This window comes from Chaetomium fimeti (assembly GCF_033439085.1).
Source record: "Chaetomium fimeti strain CBS 168.71 chromosome Unknown B0H64scaffold_1, whole genome shotgun sequence".
In the NCBI taxonomy this organism is placed as follows: domain Eukaryota; kingdom Fungi; phylum Ascomycota; class Sordariomycetes; order Sordariales; family Chaetomiaceae; genus Chaetomium; species Chaetomium fimeti.
The window spans coordinates 3683920-3707669 of NW_026944329.1; the positions used below are offsets into that span (position 1 = coordinate 3683920).

The 23750-nt window shown below is 57.2% G+C and overlaps 6 protein-coding genes across 6 annotated transcripts; 2 read left to right on the forward strand and 4 right to left on the reverse strand.

The window, feature by feature from the left end:
• Positions 1–1739: 1739 nt before the first annotated feature.
• B0H64DRAFT_438095 (pyridoxal phosphate-dependent transferase) lies at positions 1740–3979 on the reverse strand (the record flags this gene model as incomplete). Its single annotated transcript, XM_062806318.1, has 5 exons — positions 1740–1947; positions 2003–2042; positions 2265–2422; positions 2474–3488; positions 3637–3979. 5 exons carry the CDS (start codon positions 3977–3979, stop codon positions 1740–1742), a joined length of 1764 nt encoding a protein of 587 aa, XP_062664489.1.
• Positions 3980–7308: 3329 nt separating this feature from the next.
• On the reverse strand, positions 7309–8294 carry B0H64DRAFT_370154 (superoxide dismutase; the record flags this gene model as incomplete). Its single annotated transcript, XM_062802073.1, has 3 exons — positions 7309–7889; positions 7958–8159; positions 8223–8294. 3 exons carry the CDS (start codon positions 8292–8294, stop codon positions 7309–7311), a joined length of 855 nt encoding a protein of 284 aa, XP_062664490.1.
• A 2375-nt stretch (positions 8295–10669) lies between these two features.
• Positions 10670–11491, forward strand: B0H64DRAFT_28449 (uncharacterized protein). Its single transcript, XM_062800023.1, has 3 exons — positions 10670–10871; positions 10947–11097; positions 11191–11491. The coding sequence occupies exons 1-3, from the start codon at positions 10834–10836 to the stop codon at positions 11263–11265; spliced, it is 264 nt and encodes an 87-aa protein (XP_062664491.1). The 5' UTR covers positions 10670–10833; the 3' UTR covers positions 11266–11491.
• A 717-nt stretch (positions 11492–12208) lies between these two features.
• On the forward strand, positions 12209–18781 carry B0H64DRAFT_28451 (uncharacterized protein). Its single transcript, XM_062800025.1, has 13 exons — positions 12209–12718; positions 12781–13034; positions 13097–13125; positions 13187–13742; positions 13801–13865; positions 13921–14067; positions 14133–14819; positions 14879–15276; positions 15372–16088; positions 16143–16567; positions 16626–16911; positions 16973–17220; positions 17279–18781. Exons 1-13 carry the CDS (start codon positions 12324–12326, stop codon positions 18580–18582), a joined length of 5511 nt encoding a protein of 1836 aa, XP_062664492.1. The 5' UTR covers positions 12209–12323; the 3' UTR covers positions 18583–18781.
• A 116-nt stretch (positions 18782–18897) lies between these two features.
• B0H64DRAFT_28492 (uncharacterized protein) lies at positions 18898–19659 on the reverse strand. The gene has a single exon (XM_062800027.1). It carries the CDS (start codon positions 19414–19416, stop codon positions 19030–19032), a length of 387 nt encoding a protein of 128 aa, XP_062664493.1. The 5' UTR covers positions 19417–19659; the 3' UTR covers positions 18898–19029.
• B0H64DRAFT_28489 (uncharacterized protein) lies at positions 19659–23720 on the reverse strand. The gene is made up of 2 exons (XM_062800026.1): positions 23656–23720; positions 19659–23578 (listed from the first exon to the last, which is right to left on the reverse strand). The coding sequence occupies exon 2, from the start codon at positions 23244–23246 to the stop codon at positions 19902–19904; it is 3345 nt and encodes a 1114-aa protein (XP_062664494.1). The 5' UTR covers positions 23247–23578; positions 23656–23720; the 3' UTR covers positions 19659–19901.
• Positions 23721–23750: the final 30 nt, after the last annotated feature.

Genomic DNA, 23750 nt, shown 5'->3' on the forward strand with positions numbered 1-23750 from the left:
CTTCCCTGTCTCGGGCCTCCGGATGAACCTCCTCGCGCCTGTGTGGCAGGCAATGAGAAGACAATACCACCACCGCCCTGGATTGACCCTGTTCGGTGCCCCGGCAATAGTCCATGCGGCCATGTCGAATGGCCATACGAAGTACCCTCTCACCATCCGCCTGCTCGTCAGCTCATCTCTTCATCCTACAATGTCCATCAGTGGGCCGACACGAGAACTGACTCCTCTCTGCAGGTTTGATCTTCGTTTAGCCAGATTACCATCGTGTTGTGAAAGTGTCGTTCTTTTCGTATCTAGTCTGCGCCAGCCCTCCTCAAAGATGTCGTTTGGATACAGAATTCTGGCAAAATCGGTGGTCGGCCCGTTTTGGCCAGGTACTGGATCCTTGGTCAGATTGGCGAGCCGAATTTGAAGATATAGTACGACATACTAAGAAAGACGAGGAGCCACTTAATGTTGACTGTCGGCGGGGGCTATCTGAAGCCAGGAGAGTGAGGGACAAGCCCTGATATTGCACGGAATCTGCCGCCTTAGCCGCGCCGACCAAGGCTAAGCAGAATCTCGAAACTCGTCTGATATTGTTCTTCTCGGCTGTTCGCTGGGTAGAGTTTCGGGATGCCGTGTGGCAACTCGGAGGTTGGTCATATCAACCTGGTTTCGCAAGCACACCTACCTACCGGACAGCCGCCTACCTCAGCATGTCCAGCAGCCCAAATTCGGGGAACGCGGTAGTCCTGCGAAGCGAAACGCCTCTGACGGAATTCCCGCACACACTGATGAATGCGAGTGTCGGCTGTTACATCGCGTCTCTCCATCGCAGCTCTTGGGTTATGGATGGAACGCTACTTGCTTGCAGGCGATACAGTGACCTGGACGCGCAGCCCCCGTCTCCCAAACTACGACATGATTTCCCGGATTCGCCTGTATCGCTCGGCGCCACTCCGGAACCACAGAAGCAGAACCGGGCCGGCTGAGTCCAACCGGGACAACTTCAGCCGACCTTTTTGAGCACCCTCGAAAGGACCATCCTCGAAAGGACCATCCTCGAAAGAACCTGGGCTCTCCTATGCCTCATAGTCATTAGACCGGCGGCATCTTACAAACACCCATCAGGGGCTCTTTGTGTAGACCATAACGACCATCCGCCACACAGCCGGTCATTCCAGATTGGGGGGGGGGACTCTTCCGCCGGCATAAACCAAATCTCGTCCGGCCCGTTTCCTACGCGGACATTCCCGAACCTTGTTAACAACCGATGTCACATTCCAACCGTTAGGGTTTGGCGGCGGAGCAACATGTCACTCGTTCAAGCTTTCCACCTCTTGCGCCTCTAGACTCCACAAGCCACCGTCCTCAGTGTGCCGTGTTTCCTCGATGCCTATTCTACAACAGTGACTAATATCTACGATAAGCCTAATGATACCACCCTAAGAATACCCTATGAAACTTAATCTGAGCCTCATTACACATGATTGTAAGGACGGGCCGGCATTCGCTTTCTCTCGGCAATGCTTTCAACATCCTGAAGAAACTCGAAATTATATTTGCAAGGCCTGGTGGGCGGACTACCAATGTATCATATCATGGCGCTGCTGCGCGCTTCCCCTTAGCGCCAAGTAAGCGTTTCCTAAAGGCCTATGTCCCGGTCATACTGAAACTCCCACCGTCGAGGATCGGAAAGCCTTGAGATGACGTTGCAAACAACTCCTCTGAACGTCCCCACCTAAGTGCTACAGCGATTAGCAAGCAGCCCCATTGGGGTCATGCTCATGCCGCTCAGCAGAAACTGTGCTCCGGCGCTTAAGTTGGTCTGACATGACAGAGCCGTTCCCTTCGCTGCTTGCATAGGCACTATCCGCCCTTGCAACGAAGGTTTCGTGAAGAAAAGACAGGAACCGGTCGACGTCGTGAATAGTACTCATCGCTCCGAGGCTGGCTCGGACCACCCTGTGTCTGAGTGTTAGTGGTGAGACGGTATGTAGGAGAGGTGATGTTTATTTACCCAGTCGGCAACTCGTTAATGAGGCCAATGCCATCGGGACCTATGGTACAAGGTCAGCATCAGAATTGGTATCAAGATAAGGGTGACACCGAGGTAATCCTACCACAGTGATGTCCGGCAGATCGAGCCCGATGCAATTGCCAAGGTTCGTATTGTAGTGCCGTGAACAACCCGCCAGGGCAACAGATCCCTAAACCAACCCGGTTAGCATCTGCTGATGAACTTACCCCTTTTACAAGTAAACAATCCGGGTCGGACTTACCACCAGATCGCACATAGACCCCCTTATCGTTAGCCAGCCTCTCCACCGTGGCATAAGACTCGTATCCCCCATCCGCGCGAAACACATTGAACGCCACCGTAGCGCCCTGCAGCCTAGCATCACCGAACGCCGCTCCCCCATCTCCCCCTTCATAAATCCTGCACAATGGTTGCCCATTACCGTACCGCAGTCCTCTCATCCCCACATACATCCTCCTCATCAACGTAGTCGTATGGATTGAGATGTTTTCCATCGACCCGTATAGCTCGGCGTGGACATTGATCGCTTCCCCGAGTGCCAGGATACCGTGAAATGGCAACGTCCCGTCTTCAAGCCCCTCATGCAGCGCGCCACCATGTTCCTCTCCAGGGGTTGCCACAGCCCCGGCTTCCAATCCTTTCGAGAGGTGCCACGCCCCGCCAACAGTGCTCACAATCGACACGGTCCCGCCGCCGAAGTACTTCCTCAGCGCCAGGATATGCCCCGACTCTTTGCGAACCACCAACCCGCCCAGGTCAGGGAACCCAAAGATCTTGTAGAAAGACACGCACACAAAATCCGGCGCCGCCTCGGGATCCGCAAACACCTCCCCCAGCCCGCTCGTCATCGCCAGCGCAGCTGCGTCCAACAAGCTGTACGTATCCCCCCGCCCGCGGCGCGCCAGCCCACGCACCCTCCGCGCCCAACCCGGCGCCGCCGGCAGCCGCCGCCCCGTCAGGTTAGACTGCCCCGGCCACGCAACCAAGCCCAGGCTCGACGCCCTCCCCATCTCAGCACCAGCACCAGACCCAGACTCGGCGTCCAACCACCGCTCCACCTCCGCATCCCCCCCACCAAAACAGTAATGCCCCCCTCCCCCGGTCAGCTCACGCACCCCCACAAGACTGGTATGCGCCTCCGCATGGTAGCCATACCAAAACCCACCCCCCCAACCACCACCCTTGGCAGCAGCAGCCCCCAACCCGCCCAAATCCCGAAAAGCATCCCCCACCAGCTTGATCCCCGCGGTAGCGTTGGCCACAAACACGAGGTCGAAATACCTCGGGTCGGCGCCGAGGAAGGCGAGGGCGGCGGCGCGGACGGCGTCGACGGCGGCGCCGGAGCGCGCTGCGGGGGTGTTGGCCGAGTGCGGGTTGCCGTACAGGTTCGTGGCCAGCAGGGACGTGGTGCGGTGCAGCGTGGAGAGGGCCGGGATGGTGGCGCCGCTGTGGTCGAGGTAGGTTCCTGTGGTGGGGGGGAAGAAGGGGGGGTTAGTGTGTGTGTGTTAGGGGGGGTTGGTGGTTTGGGGGGGGGGATAGGAGGAGTGGAGAGAAAGGAGGAGGGAAGGGAAAGGGGGGTTGTTGACGGGATAGGGGGTGCGAACGGGACGGACCTTGGTTCATGTGGGGATACTCTTCCTGACGGATGAGCTCGACTGGTTTGTTGTAAGGGGTTGGGAGCTCGGTGGTGTCATTGTTGTTGAGCACTTCGCCGTTGTTGAACACTTCGCAAACGGCCTGGGGCGGGTCAGACGCGGCGTCTAGGTCGCGCCTGGGTGCTTTGGACGACGGGAATACAGGCCGGAGGCCTGGGCTGAGCCGGCGGCGGAGAGAAGTCAGAGATCTGCGGCGCCATGAGATATCTGGTGCTGCCCCTTTTGTGTCGCCGTTCGAGGTAGCCATATGGTGTTCACGTTTCCGCCCCGAGAGGCGAACGAGGATGTTGGATTGAGCCATAGAGAAAACAAGAGTGGTGTTGCTGGGCCCAGTGCATGGATTAGATGCTTAAAACGGAGAGAATCAGGTTCTTATACTTGTGAGTTGACTGTACTGCCATGGTATCGAAGTAGAAGACATGCTCAACGCCACGCCATCTCTATCACCTGGAAATGCGGGCTGGTAGGGTTACGCCTGGCATCAATAATCTAGCCACCTGCGGGATTCTCTCAGCAGCACAACCAACTCACTCATGGGATATTGGACCGGTGTGCCTTGGGATCGTGATGAGCATCATCAACAGCCATTCACCAGGAGGATCCCCCCTCCCGAACAGGCGAGGAGGTCCCCGGCAGCTGATGCCCGGCAAACATTACCTGACATTCCAAACAACCCAACACCATACCGACGCGCCTTGTGCACCCTGAGAGTAGCAGGTGATCGATAGGGAGTGGTGGATGATGCCAAGATGGTGGGTAATCATGGCCCGGGACAAAGAGTCTCAGGCCAGATCCTTCCCCGGGTCCCGGCCCGCCCCTCGATGATTCCCACCACGTCCGCCTACTCCCATGATAGTAGCTGAGATGACGGACATCGGGTCCTTTGAGGAGGTCGCTAACCAGGTAGGTGGGGATGCCCAAAGGGCTCGGAGTGAAACGGATTCCTACCGGTTGCTTATCCCAGGCATTCCGTCGAAGGGGGGTAACAGTTGTCAAAAACGGCCACGGAGCGACAACGTGGAACGCCCACGATCCAGGGTCCCTGTATTTTCGGCTGCTGGCAGAGAGAAACCGGTGACCCGTCAGCGCTTTCTCCCTATCTAGCACTTGTTAGTAGGTTTAAACAGTAAGGGACAAGGTAACGGTTCTGCAGCTCACATGGGTGTTCTGCGGCGCCTCCCGGTGCCCCCGTCTCCGAAGTATGTACAGAGCGAGCCTCTCGAAGCAGATCAAAACGGTGACGCTGGTCAGCTAGGACCTTGGATGGAGGTAGCTTCGAATCTTACTTCATGGCTGACGCTCACATGAGCTGTTGGCTTGATGTCTCACAATCAGGAGCGGCGTGGAGGACGGCCACGCCAGGGTGAGACATTGTTGCGTTTCTCAACAGCGGGGAGTGGCAGATTGGTCGGGTAGCTGCAGGAGCATATTCCAGACAAAGGGGTAATATTAGTCCAGAGCCTCAATCGAGGCCGGTGGTGAGAAGTTTGACCCGTAGGACTGACCGAGCATTGGTCGATGCCGAGAGCCCTACCGAGATATCACCTGCAGCTAACTGTTCCCGTCCCGCCCGACGCGGCTTGGACTGTTCCCGTGGCGAGCGGTGTATGAGCCAGGATAGGAGAATTTCCATACCCGGGTTGCCCTGTGCCTCAACTGATCCCCCTTTGGGGAGGGTTGAGGAGCCGGACGGGTCCCCGAGCACGACGGGGTCGCCGATCCTAAGCGAAGAGATGAAGATGATTTGTTGCGGTTTCCGTTCTCTCCTCTTTTCGGACAAAGGAGGGTAACACCGAGGCTGTCGTTGCAGCTGAGCCGGGCTGCAGAATATGCAAGGCCGTAACAGCTAGCTGATCCCATTGTGCTGGTTGACTTGGGGTCTGTGTCGCCCTGGGCTCACCCGCGGATTATCACCACCTCCTCTCTTACCAAAGGGGGTTTCACTGCAGGCGATAGTCGTACCGATCGAGGTCGCCTTGGCAGCTACTACCAGCTGGCTTGAGTTATCCTCCTGCGTATAAATGGGTCACATTGGCGATCTCATGCCTGATATGGCCCGTCAACCTACGAGGCTTGAATCATTGAGCCCAGGAGGAGGGTGATGCCATCGATGCAAGGCTGTCATCGGATGTTGGCAACAGAAACCTGGGAGGGAAACACTGTTGGGCCGAGGTTGTTAGCAAACATTGAGGTGCTGAAAGAGCTAACAAAGACGGACCCTGGACGTCTCCGACAAGCCGATTAATACACATGTTCGGTATCTCAACCGTGTCCGAACTCTAGATTTCGAGTGAGATGAGAGTCAAACTCGGCTCGGGCAAGGCAAGCCTTCACTTAGGTAACCTAGGTGGGTAATGCGGCACGATCATCGGCCGACGGTGGTGTCTCAACTGCCGTGTCTTCATTTTCCTGACAGCACACTGTCGCTGGATGATAGGATGCGGTGATGATGTTGACATGTTTTGCGCCCAGTATGTCCGCGGAGAGTTACAATATCGTGAGACATTGGTTGGCAAAACTCGGTACCGGGTACGATGAGCGCTCAAGTAAGACTTCAACCGAGGCTGGAACACTGATGATGGCTGTCACCTAACACCCGGGCGGCCCGTTGAGTCGCTCTGAATGGTGCGGGAATCTGAAATCTCCTTGCCGCGGTCTGCGCTTACTTGGATTTTTCCACCTCCCAGAGCTCGTGCGACAACCATGTTGGGAGTTGATGATGCCGTGATTCATTGACCCAAGCTGGGATGGATGGAAGATGGGCGGGGTGGCGGGATGGAGGTTTCTGTTGAAGAACCCACAGAGCTCCCCACCTCATGATCGGCGCTAGGGAAGCCCTCCCCGGCACCTGGAGTGCGGGGGCCACGGCGCTAAACCAGCAGGGCGCCAGGGGCTCGCAGGGCAACAGGGTTCGGATCCATCATGGGGGCAGGTTGGAACGAGGTCGTCCAAACTCCAGCCAGCCTCCAGGTCGTGCCGAAGACCGATCTCTAACTTCAGTTCGTCCTTGCTCGAAGAATTGCATCGGCTCACTCGGGTGAATTTCCAACGAAACAACAGGATTCAACCCTACAAAGAGATTGCGATCCACAAACTCAATGCCGAGCTGCGGGGAACTTGAATGCTGTAGCAGTGAGCACCGCATTAGAAGGGCATTCCATTTCGAGCCATCCATGAACGAGAAACGACCAGACCACGGACCAAGGTCCAAATGGAGCATTGCACACCGGGCCCTTGGCAGACATCACATCACATCACCACTCACCACTTCACCCAATCCATGCGAGGACCATTGGAATCGAAAAGCAGAATCGTTAATCTATTCCGGCTATAGCACCCGGTCCCATTTCGCTCAGCCTATCGTACCTCAGTACCGATGAAGGGAATCCCGCGGAATGGCCCCAAAAAAACTAAGAGCCACCCCAGCCTCTAGAATAATTAACCACTGAATAACAAGCAGTCGTCACGCAATCGCGCATCTATTCCCTCATTAGGTAGGCACTTGGCCGGTCACATCAACGGAACCGTGATCGCCGACCGCACACACTAAACTCCCTGAACGCCATCGCCCTCCGCCCGAAATGAACACCGTCGTCATCGATCGTCACCGTCGCTCGGCAAATCGCCGCTTTAGAGCATCATCGCAAAGGCGGCAGCGGCCACCAGCGCGGTGGCGGCACCGACCTTGAGCCCGGCCGCGCCGGCAGTCTCGATGCTGCTGGTGGGGGGCGGCGGCGGCACGGTGCCGTTGCCAGTGTTGCTGGGGGGCGGGGTGATGATGGCGGAGGGGACCGACGTGGTGGACGGGGCCGAGTTGTCGTCGTCGCCGTCACCGCTGCCGTTGTCGCTGCCATCGTCGCTGCCATCGTCGCTGCCGTCGCCCTCGCCGGGCCCGGGCAGGGTGACCTGCTCAAAGTTGGCGCAGCTGATGCGGGTCTTGTTGGGGTGGTGGAAGACGATGCTGCGGTTGCCGAAGAAGGCGCCGATGCCCTCGAGGGTCGAGGCGTACAGGTCGACGTAGGTCGCCTCGAAGGCGCCCTCCTCGTCGGGGGTGATGGAGCCGTACTTGCCGCTCAGGTCGCCCACCTGGCACGTCGCCGGCGCCTCCTTCTCGCAGGGCGTCGCCTCGCCGCGGATGTACGGGTCCAAGTGCGCCAGCGTCGCCGTGCAGTTGCCGTTCTCCGGCACGGGGTCCACGTGCAGATGGTAGGCTGGGGAAATCCGGCGTGTTAGTGGATGTGCTACCTGGGTAGGTAATCTGACTGGAATTGCAACTTACAGAATGGGCCGCCCGTCTCGGGCAGGTTGCTGAGCTTCAGGGTGAAGCGCACGCCGCCGTCGGGGTTCGCCTCGGCCGTGACATCACCCTTGATGTTGTCGCCGTCCGGGTAGGTGGGCTCGAAGAAGGCAGCCTCCGGCAGGGTCGCCTTGTACACGACGCCAGCGGGGTTGTTGTTCACCTCGGCGGCATCACCAAGCTCCTGTCGTTTGTTAGTTGGTATGTACCATCGCGAGATGGGTGTTGCCAAATGTTAGGGACGTACGCCTGTGTCTTGGGCAGAGACATGGGCGCTGGCCGCAGCCAGCAGCACTGAGAGTTGGGTCGAGACGCGCATTTTGGTATTGCTGTTGCTTCTATTGCTTCTGTTGTTGCTGATGTGGAGGAGCTTGTGTAGTCCTCGTAGGCTTGGAAGGAGAAAGAGCTGGGGGCGGCTGTGTTGTTTGTGTGCTAAACGTGGGCAAGATGTGCGACTGGGTGCTGGTCCGGGGATGGGTGGAGGACGTCCCTTTATAGGTCTGGCTTCGTGGACTAAGCGGCAATTAAGAATAAGGTTTGGATTGGGGGGGTGGGTGACGCTAGCAGCGAGTTACACAGTGTTATGTAAAGTTGTGGAGGGGGGGAGAGCAGGTCGCAGGCCGGAGGGAGGTCGGATGGGTCATGGAAATGCAGGTCACCTCCATATATACTGGGTCGGGATGAGATCTGAGCTGTCCAACGTCAGCGTCCTGGCCGGCCATCCCATCCGGAAGGGGCTTGGCAGATGAGCAGGGGCTCAGGAAGATGCTGCATGACGGCACGAACAACGCAGTAAACAGAGTTTGTGAAGCAGGGAAGCGCGGCTGGTGACGGGACGCAGTCTGCGTGCGCGTACCGTGCCTTGCAGCTGCCGCCAACCCCCAACTTACCCTAAATTCCGAGATTGCTTGAAGATTACTCGCCCATTCCACCTGCAGGCCTGCAATCAACACATGCCGTCGATTGGCCGCCAGGAAGGCCAACTCTGCAACTCCCGCCACAACGGCTCAGCCGTGACCTCCATACACATTATGTATGTACAAGGAGTTATGTCACATCGTCACCACCCATGTTCGAGCACCCATTTCATATGTACAGTGATCAAGTAGGACTGAACGCTTTCCCAGAACACTCGCGGGATACTCGCCTCGAAGGGGATTCCAATAACTTGTGCCTGTCGAGGGGAGATGCTTTCTGATGGTTGCCATCGCGATCGGCAAATTCGGCGGTGACATGGGAGGCACAGCCGAACTGCATTTGGAATCGAGTTGGTTGGGTGGTTGGCCGCTGGTTCAGCAAACAGCCCCCCGCAGCGGCTACCGACCTGCACTGGGCCAACAGGAAGTTTCACCATCACGCTTCGTCGACCCGCAACCCACATCCTCACCTGCTCGCTGCTCAGTATAAGGAGCCAAGAGACAGATGAGTCCGCTGCCAAGTTGAATCCTATGGGTGTCAATGCTGCCCTCTGACGGCAATGTCGCTGCAGGAAATATTCCCTTTGCTGGGGATAACCTGGCAGCGGTTAAAATTTGGGGCTTGGTACCAAGTAAGATTAACGTGAGTTCCTTTTTGGGACGCAAAAGTGACGGGTGCCTCCGTTGGTATTTCTGGATGTCGATCCCCGAAAGAGGGCTTCAGCGGCACAGAAGAAACCAAGCGCAGCTTTCCACGCACAGGGATGCAATTGGCAATGCGCGGGCCAACATGCAGGTAGTCTCGTCGTCACCAACACGTCGTGTCGATGATTCTTTCGCTACATTCTCATGCTGCCCGGGCGTGAGGTTTCGGGAGGATGCTGATTGCTCGCACTTCGCAGACGACTGTGGATGTGGCCAGTGCTCTGAATGCGAGGGTATTAGGCGCTGATGGCCCAGATGGCCGACCAGGGCTGCGCTGGTCGGCGGCTGCCCGCAGAGATCTGTTTCACGCTGATCCTGGGCCAAACATCTGCTTGGCGTTTTCGTTTCCACTTCCAGGTTGCCTCTTGGAGTCCAATCGACTTCTTTGGTGACTGACCGGATACGGCGAGCTGGGTTTTGAGAATGTGGCGCTTGACCGGCCGACGGAACGAAGAAAGAGGCTGATTTTGGCAACGAGGTTGGGCTGCGGAGTGCGCAGTTCGGCCCGGACGGCAGCTCACCATCCCGAAGTCGCCCGGATTACGGCACCACGACCGAGCAGCGCGTGTAACTATCTGGGGTATCAGACAAGTGACCTTGAGACCCAGATAGACCGGGCAGGTTTGAGGGCTGCCCTTCAAGCTGAAATGGGAAAGAAATGCTCAAAAGCCAAGCGTGGAGGAACAGTCGAGGAGACAAATTCGAGACGGCATAAGCGGTTAGGTGTGACTTGAACTTCTGAGGTTTTGAGGTTTTCTTTGCCCACTGGAACAGAGGATCAGGCCTGAGGATCGCCCCCTTTGGCAATATCTCGGTCTGTAACCTGTCCGCGCTGGATTTGAATCAAGCTTGGAGTCGTGAATTTGATTCAGGTTGCAGGAATTGACACTTGGAAGCTGACGATGAACAGCCCGCCATGAGCACGCCAGCTGGCCCCACCTGCATTCTGTGGATCCTACAATGGCTGGGTAACAATTGCTGTCTTGGAATTAAGGCAGAAGTTAAGGCAAAGAATCGTAAACGAGTGGGTCCTGTTGCCTTGGTCTCCGGCGGAAGGCTGAGAAGCCGCAGCACCGAACTCAACAACCAACTGCCCACCAATTGCATCAGCTCGCCGGTGATTCCCGAACGCCCACGACGAGTCGACGCTCGACTTTCTAGAACTGTTGCGCCGTCCATCGAGAACGAGAATACCCGTGCCCCTGTTGAGTGAACCGTTCACCTCAACCGCCCAAGATGAAGCCCGTTGTGAGCGCCATGCAAGCATGGTCTTGGTGAGTGACGTCGCCTCCCAATTGGATCGTTGGCAGTTGGAATTCGCGGTCTTTGCTGATGCCTTGGTACTTTAGCTTTGTTATTTCGGTATTTGCGATCGTTATCCTTTCTGTCCTCGGCCTCCTCTTCCGGGGTAACCATCCCGAACTCGTTGGCGGCGAGGAGGATCCTGTAGACGGGCCGGCAGTTGCAGCCACCGTCTTCACGGCCGTTATCATCTACGCGGTATGTTGCGCCAACCCGGTCCCCAGGCGGCTACCAGAAGTAAAAAATCGAGAATACGTGCGAACGCGCGGCTGACGCTTGTTGTTTCTCTAGGGGTTCCTCGTCTTCTGCGGCTGCCAGGGCCTGCTGCACCTCCGCGAGAACCGGAGAGGCGCGATCGCACTATAGAGGGGCACCATATTGGTTTTGGAAACATGGAACACGGCGTTTAGGGCTTCTGCTTGGATGGGGAGATGATTTTTCTGTGCCCCCTCGGACGGGGGTCATGCTACAATATGCTGTATCCATCAGATCGGGAGTTTGGCGTGGAGAGCGGTTTTAATGGTGCAAGACACCCGATGCATTGCCTTCTCTTATTCACGTCCCTGTGTCCGACATCGTAACTGTCTTTAGGGCAAATTCGACCCGACGGCTTGGAATGAGCATCCGGTCTGATCAGACCTCTCGGCTTTGGTTGGGTTGGGTGGTTTTGCCGAAAACAACCCGCGGCAACCGACAGCAAAGCAACATCTCAATCACAAGGAGAGGTTCCCCGTCACACATGGAACCTGCGGTCGTCTTCCCTTGGGCAGATACCGGGGATGCCTGTCTGCCCGACTTCCTGATTTCCTTGTCGGAGAATGGGGTTGGGCCGACAAAATGAGGGGCCTTGGCGATCACTCAGTTCAGCTCAGCGCTCACCCCCGTCTAGGACTCAAGACTGCGCCTTCCCAACAATTCCAATTCCAATTCACCATCTTTCTTCAGTTTTAGGCATACCAGGCAACCGCGGGACACAAAGTCATAAAATCTATATTTCTCCACAGCTTACCAGCAGACCGCCCATCGATCACGAGATCTCGTGCCCACTTCGCGGGGAGCATACCCGTCATTCTAGGCAGAAGAGCGCTACTAGAACCCGATGTGGACGGAGGGTTGGACGCGATTGCCTCACCGCGCCATCACGCCTAAACCACGTCCGGGTTCTCGACCTCGACGAAATTGAACACCAATAAACGGCTTGGGTGTAAGGTGTGTGTGTGTGTCCCGTGTGACCTTAAGTTCTTTAAAAAGCGAAGTCTCTCTCGTCTTTCACTTCACCCCGTATCTTGACTTCACTCTTCATCACCACCAAAGCACAATTGGACCAAATTAAGTTCAAGTGCCCAATATTTTGTCGAAATTACCACCTTTGGCCCAAACCCTCTTCTCTTTGATTTCCTATCCAACCACCCACTGTCGTCAAGATGGTGTCCGCCGCCCCCCCTACCCTCCCCGTGCCCCTCGCCGGCCTGGTCAAGCATATTGGCGAGCACCCGGACACGTCGATGGTGGAGATGTTGGAACCGTTTCGCAACTATGAGGCCCATCTCCGCCAGGCTTTCGCCCAAGATCCCGACAATGAGCTACTCAAGGATCCCCATGTCAACGTCTTGCCTGTCTTCACCGAAGACACCCACAACATCAAGATCAGAGCCCGCAACCTTGAGGCCGAATCGAGCGAGGAGAAGTCCAAGTACATTATGCCTCTTTCTGCGGGAGTTCGACGCCTGGACAACTCTCCCGCCGTTGTTCAGTCCTTCAAGGAGTTCCAGCGCAACTTCAATGTCTTTTCTGAGTCGTCGGTCGTCGAACTCGACTGGTACGTGGCCGTGCTGCTCTAGCGATGTAGAGGGTGAATTGATGGCTAAAACGATCACACAGGGACAATGTGGTCGCAGCGGGATCCTCCGTTGTTAACACTCTACTCCCTGTTCCGGACGAGTATAACGGCTCCAAGCGTGGCCTCCGCGAGTTCTACCATCAGAAGTTCTCGCCTGCTTCCGATGTTGACCTGTTCTTGTATGGCCTTACCGAAGAGCAGGCCATCGAGAAGATCAAGGCTATCGAGGCCCGCGTCCGCGATGCTCTTCTGACAGAGACCACTGTCGTCAGAACTAAGCATGCCGTCACCATCTGTAAGCCGTTACCGCCTTTGGCTCGGCCATTCCGGGTTGTCTTTGCTCACATGCTCGTCCAGGCAGCCAGTATCCGACTCGTCACATTCAGGTAATCCGACATATCTTTGTTAACTAACCGTATCAGTTGAGCTGTGGCTGACCATGCCCAGATTGTTCTACGAATCTACAAATCCGTCTCCGAAATCCTGACTGGTTTCGACATCGACTGCTCAGGGGCCGCCTACGACGGCAAGCAGGTTTACTGCACCCCCCGCGCTCTGCAGTCGTACATGACCCAGGTCAACCACATCGACCTATCCCGCCGCAGCCCGTCATACGAGAACCGCCTCTCCAAGTACAGTCACAGGGGTTTTGAGGTATACTGGCCCAACTTTGACCGTTCCCGAGTCGATCCAACCATCTTTGAGCGGAGCTTTAAGAGGACTCTCGGGCTCGCAAAACTTCTCGTTCTGGAGCGGCTTCCTACGCCCAGCGCGAGAGATGCTTACCAGGACAAGCGCCGTGAGGAGAGAGGCCGCCCTCGTCTTGACCGCTATTACCGCCGCTTTCGATCCCTTGGCGGCAACATCAAGGAATACCACGAGGATGAGGTGGCTGATTGGTTTAACGAGGAGGAGGTTTCCAACTACCACACTTTCGCAATCCCTTACGGCGAAAAGTTTAACGCCAAGCGGATCGAGAAGCTCTGCTACACCAGGGACCTCTGTAAGCCACTCTTGTGAACGCTTTTACGGGTATTTCGAACTAAACCGGCCTTTTTTAGTGCTCAATGCAGAGTGGAACCAGCCTGATGACAGGGAGGTTTATCTCCATCGCCACCCGGCCTTCGTACGGTTAACCAGGCCCAGAAGCTTGAGGAGTACTCGATGCTAACGTTTTCTAGTTCGGCCGCGTCGAAGACGTGGTCAAAGATTGCTGCGGGTACTGCCCAGTCCCCAAAACAGCCGAAGAAAAGGAGGTCGCGGAAGAGGAAGACAAGGTCTTTGTTTCAGGCAAGGTATCGTTCATGAAGGACGACCCCGGCAGACAGGTACTGGCCCATCTTCACAATTATCTGCCTACATCCCAAACAGTTTTTGTTAACGCGTGAGATAGGAAATCGGCTCCTTCAACCCCCTAACAGATGATGATTGGACCGAGATGGCCTATGTCGGCAACACAGCTCGACTCTGCCAGGCCATCGTGGATGAGGACCTCGATCACGTCGTGGACTGGCTCGCCCAGGAAGGCGCCGACCCCAACACCCGTGACTACACTGGCCGGACTCCGCTGCATCTGGCGGCGATGAGCTCCACGCCCGAGGTTGTTCGAGCACTCGTTAATGCCGGCGCTCGTCTTGTGGCCCGCGTAGCGGACGGCCGAACCGCACTCCATCTCGCAGCAGCCCGTGGTAACGTGGACATCGTCAAGATTCTCTTGGACAAGAGTGCCGCCAACGAAGCCGAGCATGAGGAGAAGCAAGACCAGCGTCGCCGGGATAACAACGCGATGGAGACCGACGACGCGAAAGCTGAGAGCAAGAAGGCTGATGACGCCGACGAGTCCGACGGCGAGCTTATTGACGGGGACGATTCCGACGACGAAGCCCAGAGCATGGCAACAGGATCTTTTGTCAAGGTCGCAAAGAAGGAACCCGAGGCGCTCGACGAAATCGCGCTTCAAGATGCCGAGGAGGAGCCCGACTTCTACGACATCAATGTGGTCGCCTGGGATAGGCCTTGCTCGGCCTTGCACTTTGCAATTGTTGAAGGTCATGTCGAGGTTGTGAGGACCTTGGTTCAGGTATGGAAACCAATCCATCATTCGGGAGGACGCGCGCCAGCTGACCAAATGCAATCAAGGAATACGGCGCCGACGTTCTCATGCCAGTCAAATTTGGAGACCAGTCGAAGACAACCTACGATGCCCTGCTCACCCTGGTTCTCGCGCTTGCCCTCCCTGTGGAAAAGGCAAAGGAGATGACCAAGGTGCTTCTTAGTCTTGGGGCTACTTCAGCCCAAGCGGACAAGAATGGCGCCACTGCTTTCCACCGCTACGTCACAGCAAACGCGGAATCACTCCTCGACACATTATGGGAAGCTGATCCGGTTGGTGCTAACACGGCTATCCATCATATCGCCTTTCCCGGCCCGTCCGACTGCGAGAGCCCGTTGCAGGCCGCTCTCAAGAACGGAAATCTGGGCTTGATCTTGAAGTTGCTCGACCGCGGTGCCGTCACACAGATCGAGTTCGAGGCCTGGTATGTACTCTCGAATTTTTACATCGGTTTCTTTCCTACCCTATCCCCTCCCCCCTCGAGGTTTGTAAATCGGCAGCTAATTCAGGAATGACCAGGCTCAAATCGGCGAAGCAATCCACGGCAATGGAGTACCAACTACACACCTTTGAAGACAACCAGAAACGTTACAAACAGATGGTGCAACAGCCTTTGATCCTCGCATTGCAATCATCCAACCCCGAAGTTGCCATCGACCTCTTAGAGCGCGGCGCAGACCCCAACGTTGTGGAAAACTCAGCGCAGTATTCCATGCTGGCAACTTGGCACTCTCGATTCTCAGGCGGGTCTGCGTTGGACATTGCAAACAACCAAATCAAGGATCTCGATGAATATAAAGAAAACACCGCCGCGAGGACAACTCGTCCCACTATGCGTGAAGGAGCCGATACCTACCTCGAGAAGTTCGAAGAGGGGACATACGAGCACTGGGTCGTATCCAAGGAGATCAGCAGACTGAAGAAGTCGTACGACCGGGACCTCAAGAAGTACGAAAAGAACAAGGTCTTGGACGACCGCGCTTCTGGGTTCAAGGAGAAAAAGGCGGCGATTGCGGAAGCCAAGAAGCGGATGGAGAAGGTCAGGGACGCGTTGCTTGCCAAAGGAGCCAAGACATTCGTGGAAATCTACCCCGAGTTCAAGGACCTCCTGGATACCTCGAGGTATCGAGGCTACTCTCCCGTCAACCAGGACTCCACCGGGCCTTTCAAGTACAACTTTTCCTTTAGGAACGTCATTGACGCGACTGGCGCGAGGAACGTCGCCTACCTCAAGCTGTAAGTCTCTCAAGCCTTATAGGGATATTATGTATGGCTACTGACAGCGCGAAGGTTCAATGCTGCCTTCAAAGGCGACCTCGATACCATCAAGAAGCTGACATTGGCCTCCTGGGACGACGCCAAAGAGGAAGCGCCCCTCAAGATCGCTGTCTACGACCAACAATACAACAACCCATTCTCGCTTGCCTATGCACACGGCCACTACGATGTGGCGAAGGCAGTTCTCGAGATTGCGCAGGCTCAGTACTCCCCGGAAGAGAAACCCAAGACGCGTTACACGATGCAGACTGCCGACGACGAATACTCGGGTGACGACTCGGATGATGCATCTATGCACAGCGATGATTCTGGACCAAAGATACAGAGTCGCATCATCGACGGGCAGTTCACAATCGACAACGTGGGACAGTTGTCGATGAAGGTGAACAGCCGCACCAAGCCGCTACAGATGGTGGGCTGGACATCTCCCTTAAACAGTAGGCGAGACCCGTGACTGAACATGCCTTGCTGGATGGAGCTAACTCGTTCGTGCAGAGGCCATCTCCGAGAACGACATGCCAAAATTGAAGTTTCTCCTTGACCTCTACGAGCACTGGAGCGCCCAAAAGCTCGATTCGGACGATGAGGCTTCCGGCTTCTTCACCTTCCCTGACCACGCGTTTACGCTTGCGGTCGAATTAGGCCGTGTGGAGCTGCTTGGGGAGATCATCAAGCGCACCGGCGCTGGGCTGCCCTTGGAGCATCTGGTGGAAGGCACAGGCGTAGAGCTAAAAGTCAAGCCGCAGTATTACCAGGGGCTGACGGTCTACGGAAAGAAGAGGTACGCTTTACTCCTGGCGTGACGCTTGTTCGCTCGGACCCGAATTGACACCACAATGTAGGGATGACTGGGCTCAAGCTGGCCGGCCCATGCTTCGCAGAGCAGGTGGTACTCGAACCTCGCCCCTTCTGCTTGGTGCTTTTGCAGCTCGGATCGAAACCGTGGAGTGGTTTCTCAGCGACACCCCGTTGAGGCACTATCTTACGTTCGCCAAGTCTAAGGCAGCCCGCGACGACGTGAGGCTGAAGCATCTAGCTCAAGCTCCGGGTGGATTCGATGGCGCCATCTCTAAGTGGCTCGATGACCAGAGTAAGCACCCCCTGGGACGTAAACCACCCCCTAGCGCGCAGAAACTGACAGAATACAGGCGAACTGGTCCTCCACGCTGCCATCTATGCTCCCCCAACTAGGAGAGCCATTGAGTTGGTGACGTATCTTGTCAAGGCCCAGCCGTCTTTGCTGGATGTGAAGGCAGCGAACGGTGCAACGCCGCTTCTCCTCGCGTACCGCTTGGGTCGGCTCGATGTTGCCGGGATTCTAATCGAAGCCGGAGCCGACCAAACCACCAAGGATCAGGCGCGGAATAATCTTCTACATGTCGCCCTGTACGGCGTTCCAGATGCGAAGATATTGAAGCCGATGTTGGATCTCCTCGACCGCAGCACACTCATCCCGATGCTGAAGGAGCGGAACAAGCTCGAACAAGAAGGCCGAACACCCCTGCACCAATACTGCTATGCCACCAAACACTATGTTGGCAAGGCCGCCAACAAGGTGATTCGTATGATCAAAATGTTCATCGATATTTCGCAAGAAGCCACCAACCAAGCTTTCAAGACCCTCGATGGCACTGGAGACACCCCTCTGCACACCTTGCTAGCTACGGACGCGGACCCAGCCATTGTCCGCGCCGTCATCGACTTCGATTCGAGCCTTTTGTGCTGCGAGAACGCCGTTGGTCGCACGCCCGCCGAAGTTGCCCATGACCGTTATCTCTCGATCCACGTCAGAGCACCGGTCCACAACTATTATCGAAGAGACGAGTCACTTTCATCGTTGGTGACCCAGCACCCCCCTACATTCATCAAGGAGAGGGAGTGCGACGAGCCCAAGGAGCACGAGTCGACGACAACCGTCGCCAAGAATTGGCGTTTGTGCGCCGACATCATGGCGCGCAATGGCCAGCCCAAGCGAACGCTGGTCAGCCTCAACTCGGCCAACTTTGTCGCGAAGCGACTCGGCGAACAGAACACGACGAGGGACCGTTACCAGTTCAAGCTGGTGAATACCGATGAGAATGCCGCTGCGGCGTCGAGCAGTTCCCAGGACGGCGACAGCCAGGTTGGCGATGCACCAAGCGCCGAGGTCAACGCCCCTGCCAATGCCACCGCGAAGAAGACCAAGCCCCGGAAGGCGGACGTCGTCTCTGAGAGGTACTACCAAGTCACCAACTCGTGGGCGCGCCCTCGGAAGCAGGAGGAGGAGACCAACGACGACGCGGGCGCCAACAGTGACAGCGATGAGAGCGTGAAGGATAAGGATGAGGACGAGGACGACGACCTGTTCCCGGTCTGCGGCAAGTGCGGCGAGCGCCACTACCGACTTTGGGTCGCTGAAGTGACGACGAACTTGAAGAACGTGCAGAGCTCGGAGGACACTGAGATGTCGTAGTTGACGGAAGCAACGGAGGTGTAGTTGATGATTTTGGGACCGGGCCATCCATGCAGATATCAATGGCGAACTAGAGACGAGCTATGAGCTCTCGCTATGCAGAACTTGCAAGTTAGTTATGACATGACCGGGAGAGAAGGTCGTGAGCAGACTTGAGAGAATCAAATGAAATCTCAGCCACATCTTAATGTTAAACACCTCACTGCGGAAAACGAGGACCAAGAGTGAGTTTTTTGACGGTTGACTCACCCTTTCCTGACTCCACGTTAGACGAGTACACAGCAGATTTCACCATAACAAGCAAGACGCATGCACACACAGTATTTCTCGATCAACAGCTCAATTCCCCTAACTCTTCCCTCGATGCCCCTACCCCATCCGGATAGATCCTGAAAGGTAGTCACGACAAGGTAAGCCTGCTCGCTCTCTCGATCCGAAATCCCATTCTCATCCCCCCCCCCGTTCCCAGTCCCGCTGCCCGTCCCTCGGCTCGAGGATTGACCGACCCGACGGCCGAGCTATTGTACATACAACAAACGACGAAGCCAAACACAGCAACGCCAAGGTAGGTAGGTGAGTATGTATGTACCGATAATAACAATAAACAGCAGCAACGACAGCTAAGGGGTATTTGGCGGGGTATAAGAAGCAAACGCAAGCAATCGAAACACCGCAAGTGAAGCAAAAAAAGAAGAAGAGGAGGGAGGGAGAAAACATTAAAGAAAACGAGAGGGACTCAGTCCCCAAATACCTCGCTGTGATAGTAAAAAAAAAAAAAGACAACGAAAAAAGCCCTGGTGGTATCTCCCCCAGCCCATCCTTCCATCCATCCATCCATGCGTCAGTCAATCCATAAAAAGACCCGCAGCCCGTTCAATCAAAGCCGTTTGTTTGGTTGCTCGCCGGATCGAGACTTCCCAACTGATGATCCGATCGACAAGGAGCTCCGTTTTCCGCCGGGCCTAGGCCAGGACCTGTCCTCGCGCCAGCTACTCTGACGACTACCACCCAGGTACCTACCTCGATAGACAGACCGACCGACAGACAGGCAGACAACTCAACCCAGCTCAGCTCAGCTCAGCTCAGCTCAGCAACCGACGCCGAAACACCAGGTAACCCAAGGCAACCCAAGGCAACCGCCAAGCGACGCCAAACCCCTGAACACACACACACACACACCTCGCGCGCCCGAGCGCCGAAAAAAATGCCCACAATACCACAGGCCTACCTAGGTCGGCCGGGTCAGTCAGACGGAGGGGATACACCCCATCGCCTCAACTCAACACCCTCCTCGAAAACCACCCAGCAAAGAGGCCGCCCTACCCCCTCCACCTGGGCCTCGAGTCCCTAGCCACCGCGCCCCTAGCGGCGGCCGCCGCAGCCGAGGTGCTGGTGCTGCTGGTGCTGCCCTTGCGCATGGCAAAGCGGGCGCCGGCGACGGCCTGCGGGCTCTCGCGGCCGGTGAGACCGCCGCTCCGCGACGCCGACGGCGGTGCCCCCCCCGCCATAGAGGTGCCGGACGTGCGCGGCTGGGGCAGCAGGCTGGCGCGGCGCGAGGACGCGAGCGAGCTGGCGGGTCTGCGAGGGGTGGTTGCGGTGGGTGGGGAGAGGTCGATTGGTTTGGGGGGTTGGAGGGAGGCGCGTCTGTTGGCGAAGGCGGCCGGTGCGGAGGGTTGGGAGGCGAGGCGGGGTCGGTTGAAGGTTTGGTGTTGTTGTTGTTGTTGGGAGTCGGGCCCTGACGCGATGCGGTCGCGGAAGGAGAGGAGGGGCCCGCTTTTGGAGGGGGTGTTCTCGTCGATGGGCGATGTGGATGCCCCGCGGGAGAGCGGGGTGCGGAGGGTTGGGAGTTTGGATGTGGTAGAGGAGGGCGTTAAGCCGGAGCCGGAGCGTACTGGGGTGGGGGATCGCTTGGAATAGGGGCTCGGGGTGGTGAGGCTGAGGGGCTTGAAGTTGTGCCCTGTGCCGACGTCTGATGTGTTGGTGGAGGCGTTCCATTTCGGCCGGTTGGCCAAGGAAGAAGACGGACGCGGCATCCTGTTCGCGGTTGGCGTGGCTGAGCCGTCGCGGGATGGAACCGACAACGTCGACGTCCTGGCGGCTACGGGCTTCCGGGACACTTGGCTCTTTGGAGTGGGTAGCAACGACTGTCTGCGGTTGCCTGGTGTGGAAAAGTGGCCCATAGCGCTCGCGGAACGCGGCGGGGGCGCTTTGAGGTGAGTTGAGCTGCTGAGGCCCATGGAGGACATGATGACGGAAGAGGGGGGCGAGCTCTGAGGCGTCTCGTTGCCGCTCGCGAGAGTCGACATGTCGTTGGACAGCATGCTCGAGACGGAATCCCGCAGTTGCTGGCCCCTCCTGTCGGCGTGCAGCTCCTCGACGGAGGCATCCATATCCGCCATGATCTCTTTCAACTCCTCCCACTTGGCCTGCATCTCGGCGTGCAGACGAAGAATCTCGCCGTTGACGGTCAACCGGTCCTTGACCCCCTTGTCGATGATGGACAACACCCGCTCGATGGCCGGGCCATAGTGTGTCTTCTTGGCCTCGTAACTCTCCAACTTCTTGCTCATGATGGGCTGGTTCGTCAGATGCATGCCGGTGTCGATGGCCTCGCGGAGCCTAGCCACGCTCCTCTCGACCGACTCGTACATCTTTTGGGCCTGCCGTCCGGCGCCGCGGAAGACGAGGACCCAACGATCCTCGCCGAGTTCCTTGCGCAGGGATTCGGCATCCTTCTCGAGCTTCTTGTAAGTAGAATCCAGCTCCGACCTCCGCACTTCAAGCTCCTCGCATGCGGTGGGAAATATGCTGTCAGCTCTGTTTTCGAAAACGGAGAGCCTCATAGGCAGGAAATCCAGCGAGGCCCTAAGAGGCTGCATCCTTGCGAACAGCGCCAGCAGGCTGGAGTCGTCCTGGGAGATGCCGGTCGTGCTGGGCGAGGGCGAGGTAGGGCTGACGGGGAACACGGGCACGCTGAAGCGATTGTTGGCGGTCTGCAACCGCGCGGGAGCCCGGGGCGTGTCCTCCACTATCGTCTCCAAGTCGCCAATGTCCATGGCGGGGTCGCCGGTTGGCACGCCTAGAATCGACTTGTGGCGCCGTTCTTCCATCTCGAAGACTAGCCTGGCGAGGTCGTCCATCTCGTTCTGGATGTCACCGAGCACCATGTTCCATAGCTCTTCCCATTCCATGGCGATCTCGACTTGTGCCTTGACGTTGTGCAGCGTGTTGCGCATCTTGCCCCACTCGGCGAGGATGGCCTCCATCTGGGCAACGGCCCTGCGGAGATCGTCGGCGGCGACGTAGGCAATGTCTTCTCGGCACTGCAAGTCCTCGATGGCGCCGACGTAGACCTTGATCAGCTCCTCGAAGCGGATGATGGCGTTCTCGACCTCCTCGACGCCTTCGCGGCCGCCGGCAGCGGCCCATTCGACGTCGTCATCGCTTTCCAAGCCCCCTATTACTTCCGAAGCCTTGTATATCCAGCCACGGATCTGTTCGGCAGCGCCTATCAAGGCCTTTGTCGCGACCTGGGCGGTCGGGATGGCCGAGACCTTGTTACTCAACGAGTCGGCATCGGGAAGCTGTAGTGACGTCAGCTGGGCAAGCTGGTTCGCGAACGAGGCTCGCGATAACGTGTATATGGACCCCGCCCTCTGGAGGCCGAGGGGGTTGAATGTGATGGAGTCAGGGTTGAAAAAGTCGCGGGCGGTTGGTGTGGTCGGATTTGTGCCGCGTCGTGTTAGTGGTGGCGTATCTTTGGGAAGGGGCGGAGGCGGGATCTCTGGTGTCTGGGGTGCCTGGGATGCCTGTGGTGGCCGAGTATCCCTCGCGATGTGCTCATCCTTTGTCCCCGGCTGGGCCTTGACGCCGTTTCCGTTTGTATGGTCGGGAAGACGGTACTTGTTTGTGTCCATGTCCAGCGGCTCGGACGTGGCAATTTCCGGCAGAAGGTCGGGCTTCGCAACGGGAATGGTAACCTCGGAGACAGGTTCTTCGGGGACAGGCTCCTCGGGTTCCGTCCTCGTTTGCGACCTGTCCGACTTGAGGCTCGACCTCGATGAGATGCGGACGATGCCCTTCCAGGGGCGGCCCCGCCGCTCGACAACGGTATGCGAGGAGCCGGCGATATGCTCCTGGTCGAGTCGCCTGAGAGCTTCTTCTGGGAGACGACCGGGCTCTAAATAAGTCGAGGGCGGCGGAGGACTTGATTTACGTGTCGAACCGAAGCCTAGGGCCTTTAATCGCGCTGCAAGACCCGGCGAGGGTTTCCTTACGCGATGGGCGGGCGTCGAGGTGGGAGAGCTGCTGGCCGAGAGCTGCCGCTGCTGCTGTTGGTGTTGTTGTTGTTGTTGTGGGGGAGAGCTTTTTGGCGGGTCGCCAATGTGGCTGTTGTTAGTGTGGGCTGTGCTTGTGGTGTCTTGGTGTTGTTGTTCTTGTTGCTGATTTTGCTGATCCGAGTCGAAAGCATCGAGATGCGCCAATTCGCTGGGAACGTCAGAGAAGGTTAGCACGACGTCGTCATGGTCATTGCTCGTGTCGAAGTCGGCATTCTGGTTAACTGCTGGTATATCCGTGCCGGAGACAGCATGATCGACAGGATTGTCTTGATCATTGCCACTGCCCGGAGCAGCGGCAGCGGCAGCAGCAGCAAGAGTTGACATTTAGCGGCTCGGACTCTCAGACTGCACCGAGAGCTCGCCGATGGGAGCTGCAGGCCTGCGCTCTGGTGGGATGCCGACTTGCTCAAACAGCAGCCGGTCAGCTTTCAGTGGTCTGGGTTGCTTGCTCTAGCGGGCCGCCTGCCTCCTGTGGGCTTGGTCGCAGAGGGGCCCGGATGGGGCTTTCCCCATAAATTCGGGCAGGGACCTTCCTGGCTGCACGTCCGACTGGCTGCGTGTTTCAGTGGTCTGAGAATGATTGCTGTGCGCTCCAGTCAACGAGTGGCTGTTGGAGGTCCAGACGACATGGTGCAGCGCGGCGGGGGTGGGTTTTGCTGTTGGCGATTGGGGAACAGAATCTCAGAATCTTGCTTGCAGTTCGCAACAGTTTGCAGCAATTGGCGATGCGCACCAAAATCGACAGGCCAGCAGCTTTCCGGCGGGTAGCGAGATGAGGGCCAAGAGGGTAATGAGATTTTTTGCCGATGCGCCGAAGGGTCGAGATGG

Coding starts and splice junctions, on each gene's coding strand:
- B0H64DRAFT_28449 (XM_062800023.1), top strand. CDS start 10,834: ATGAAGCCCGTTGTGAGCGCCATGCAAGCATGGTCTTG. Junction 10,872..10,946: donor GCCATGCAAGCATGGTCTTG/GTGAGTGACGTC, acceptor TTGGTACTTTAG/CTTTGTTATTTCGGTATTTG. Junction 11,098..11,190: donor CGGCCGTTATCATCTACGCG/GTATGTTGCGCC, acceptor TTGTTTCTCTAG/GGGTTCCTCGTCTTCTGCGG.
- B0H64DRAFT_28451 (XM_062800025.1), top strand. CDS start 12,324: ATGGTGTCCGCCGCCCCCCCTACCCTCCCCGTGCCCCTCGCCGGCCTG. Junction 13,035..13,096: donor TAAGCATGCCGTCACCATCT/GTAAGCCGTTAC, acceptor ATGCTCGTCCAG/GCAGCCAGTATCCGACTCGT. Junction 13,743..13,800: donor CTGCTACACCAGGGACCTCT/GTAAGCCACTCT, acceptor GGCCTTTTTTAG/TGCTCAATGCAGAGTGGAAC.
- B0H64DRAFT_28492 (XM_062800027.1), bottom strand. CDS start 19,416: ATGGATGGATGGAAGGATGGGCTGGGGGAGATACCACCAGGGCTTTTT.
- B0H64DRAFT_28489 (XM_062800026.1), bottom strand. CDS start 23,246: ATGTCAACTCTTGCTGCTGCTGCCGCTGCCGCTGCTCCGGGCAGTGGC.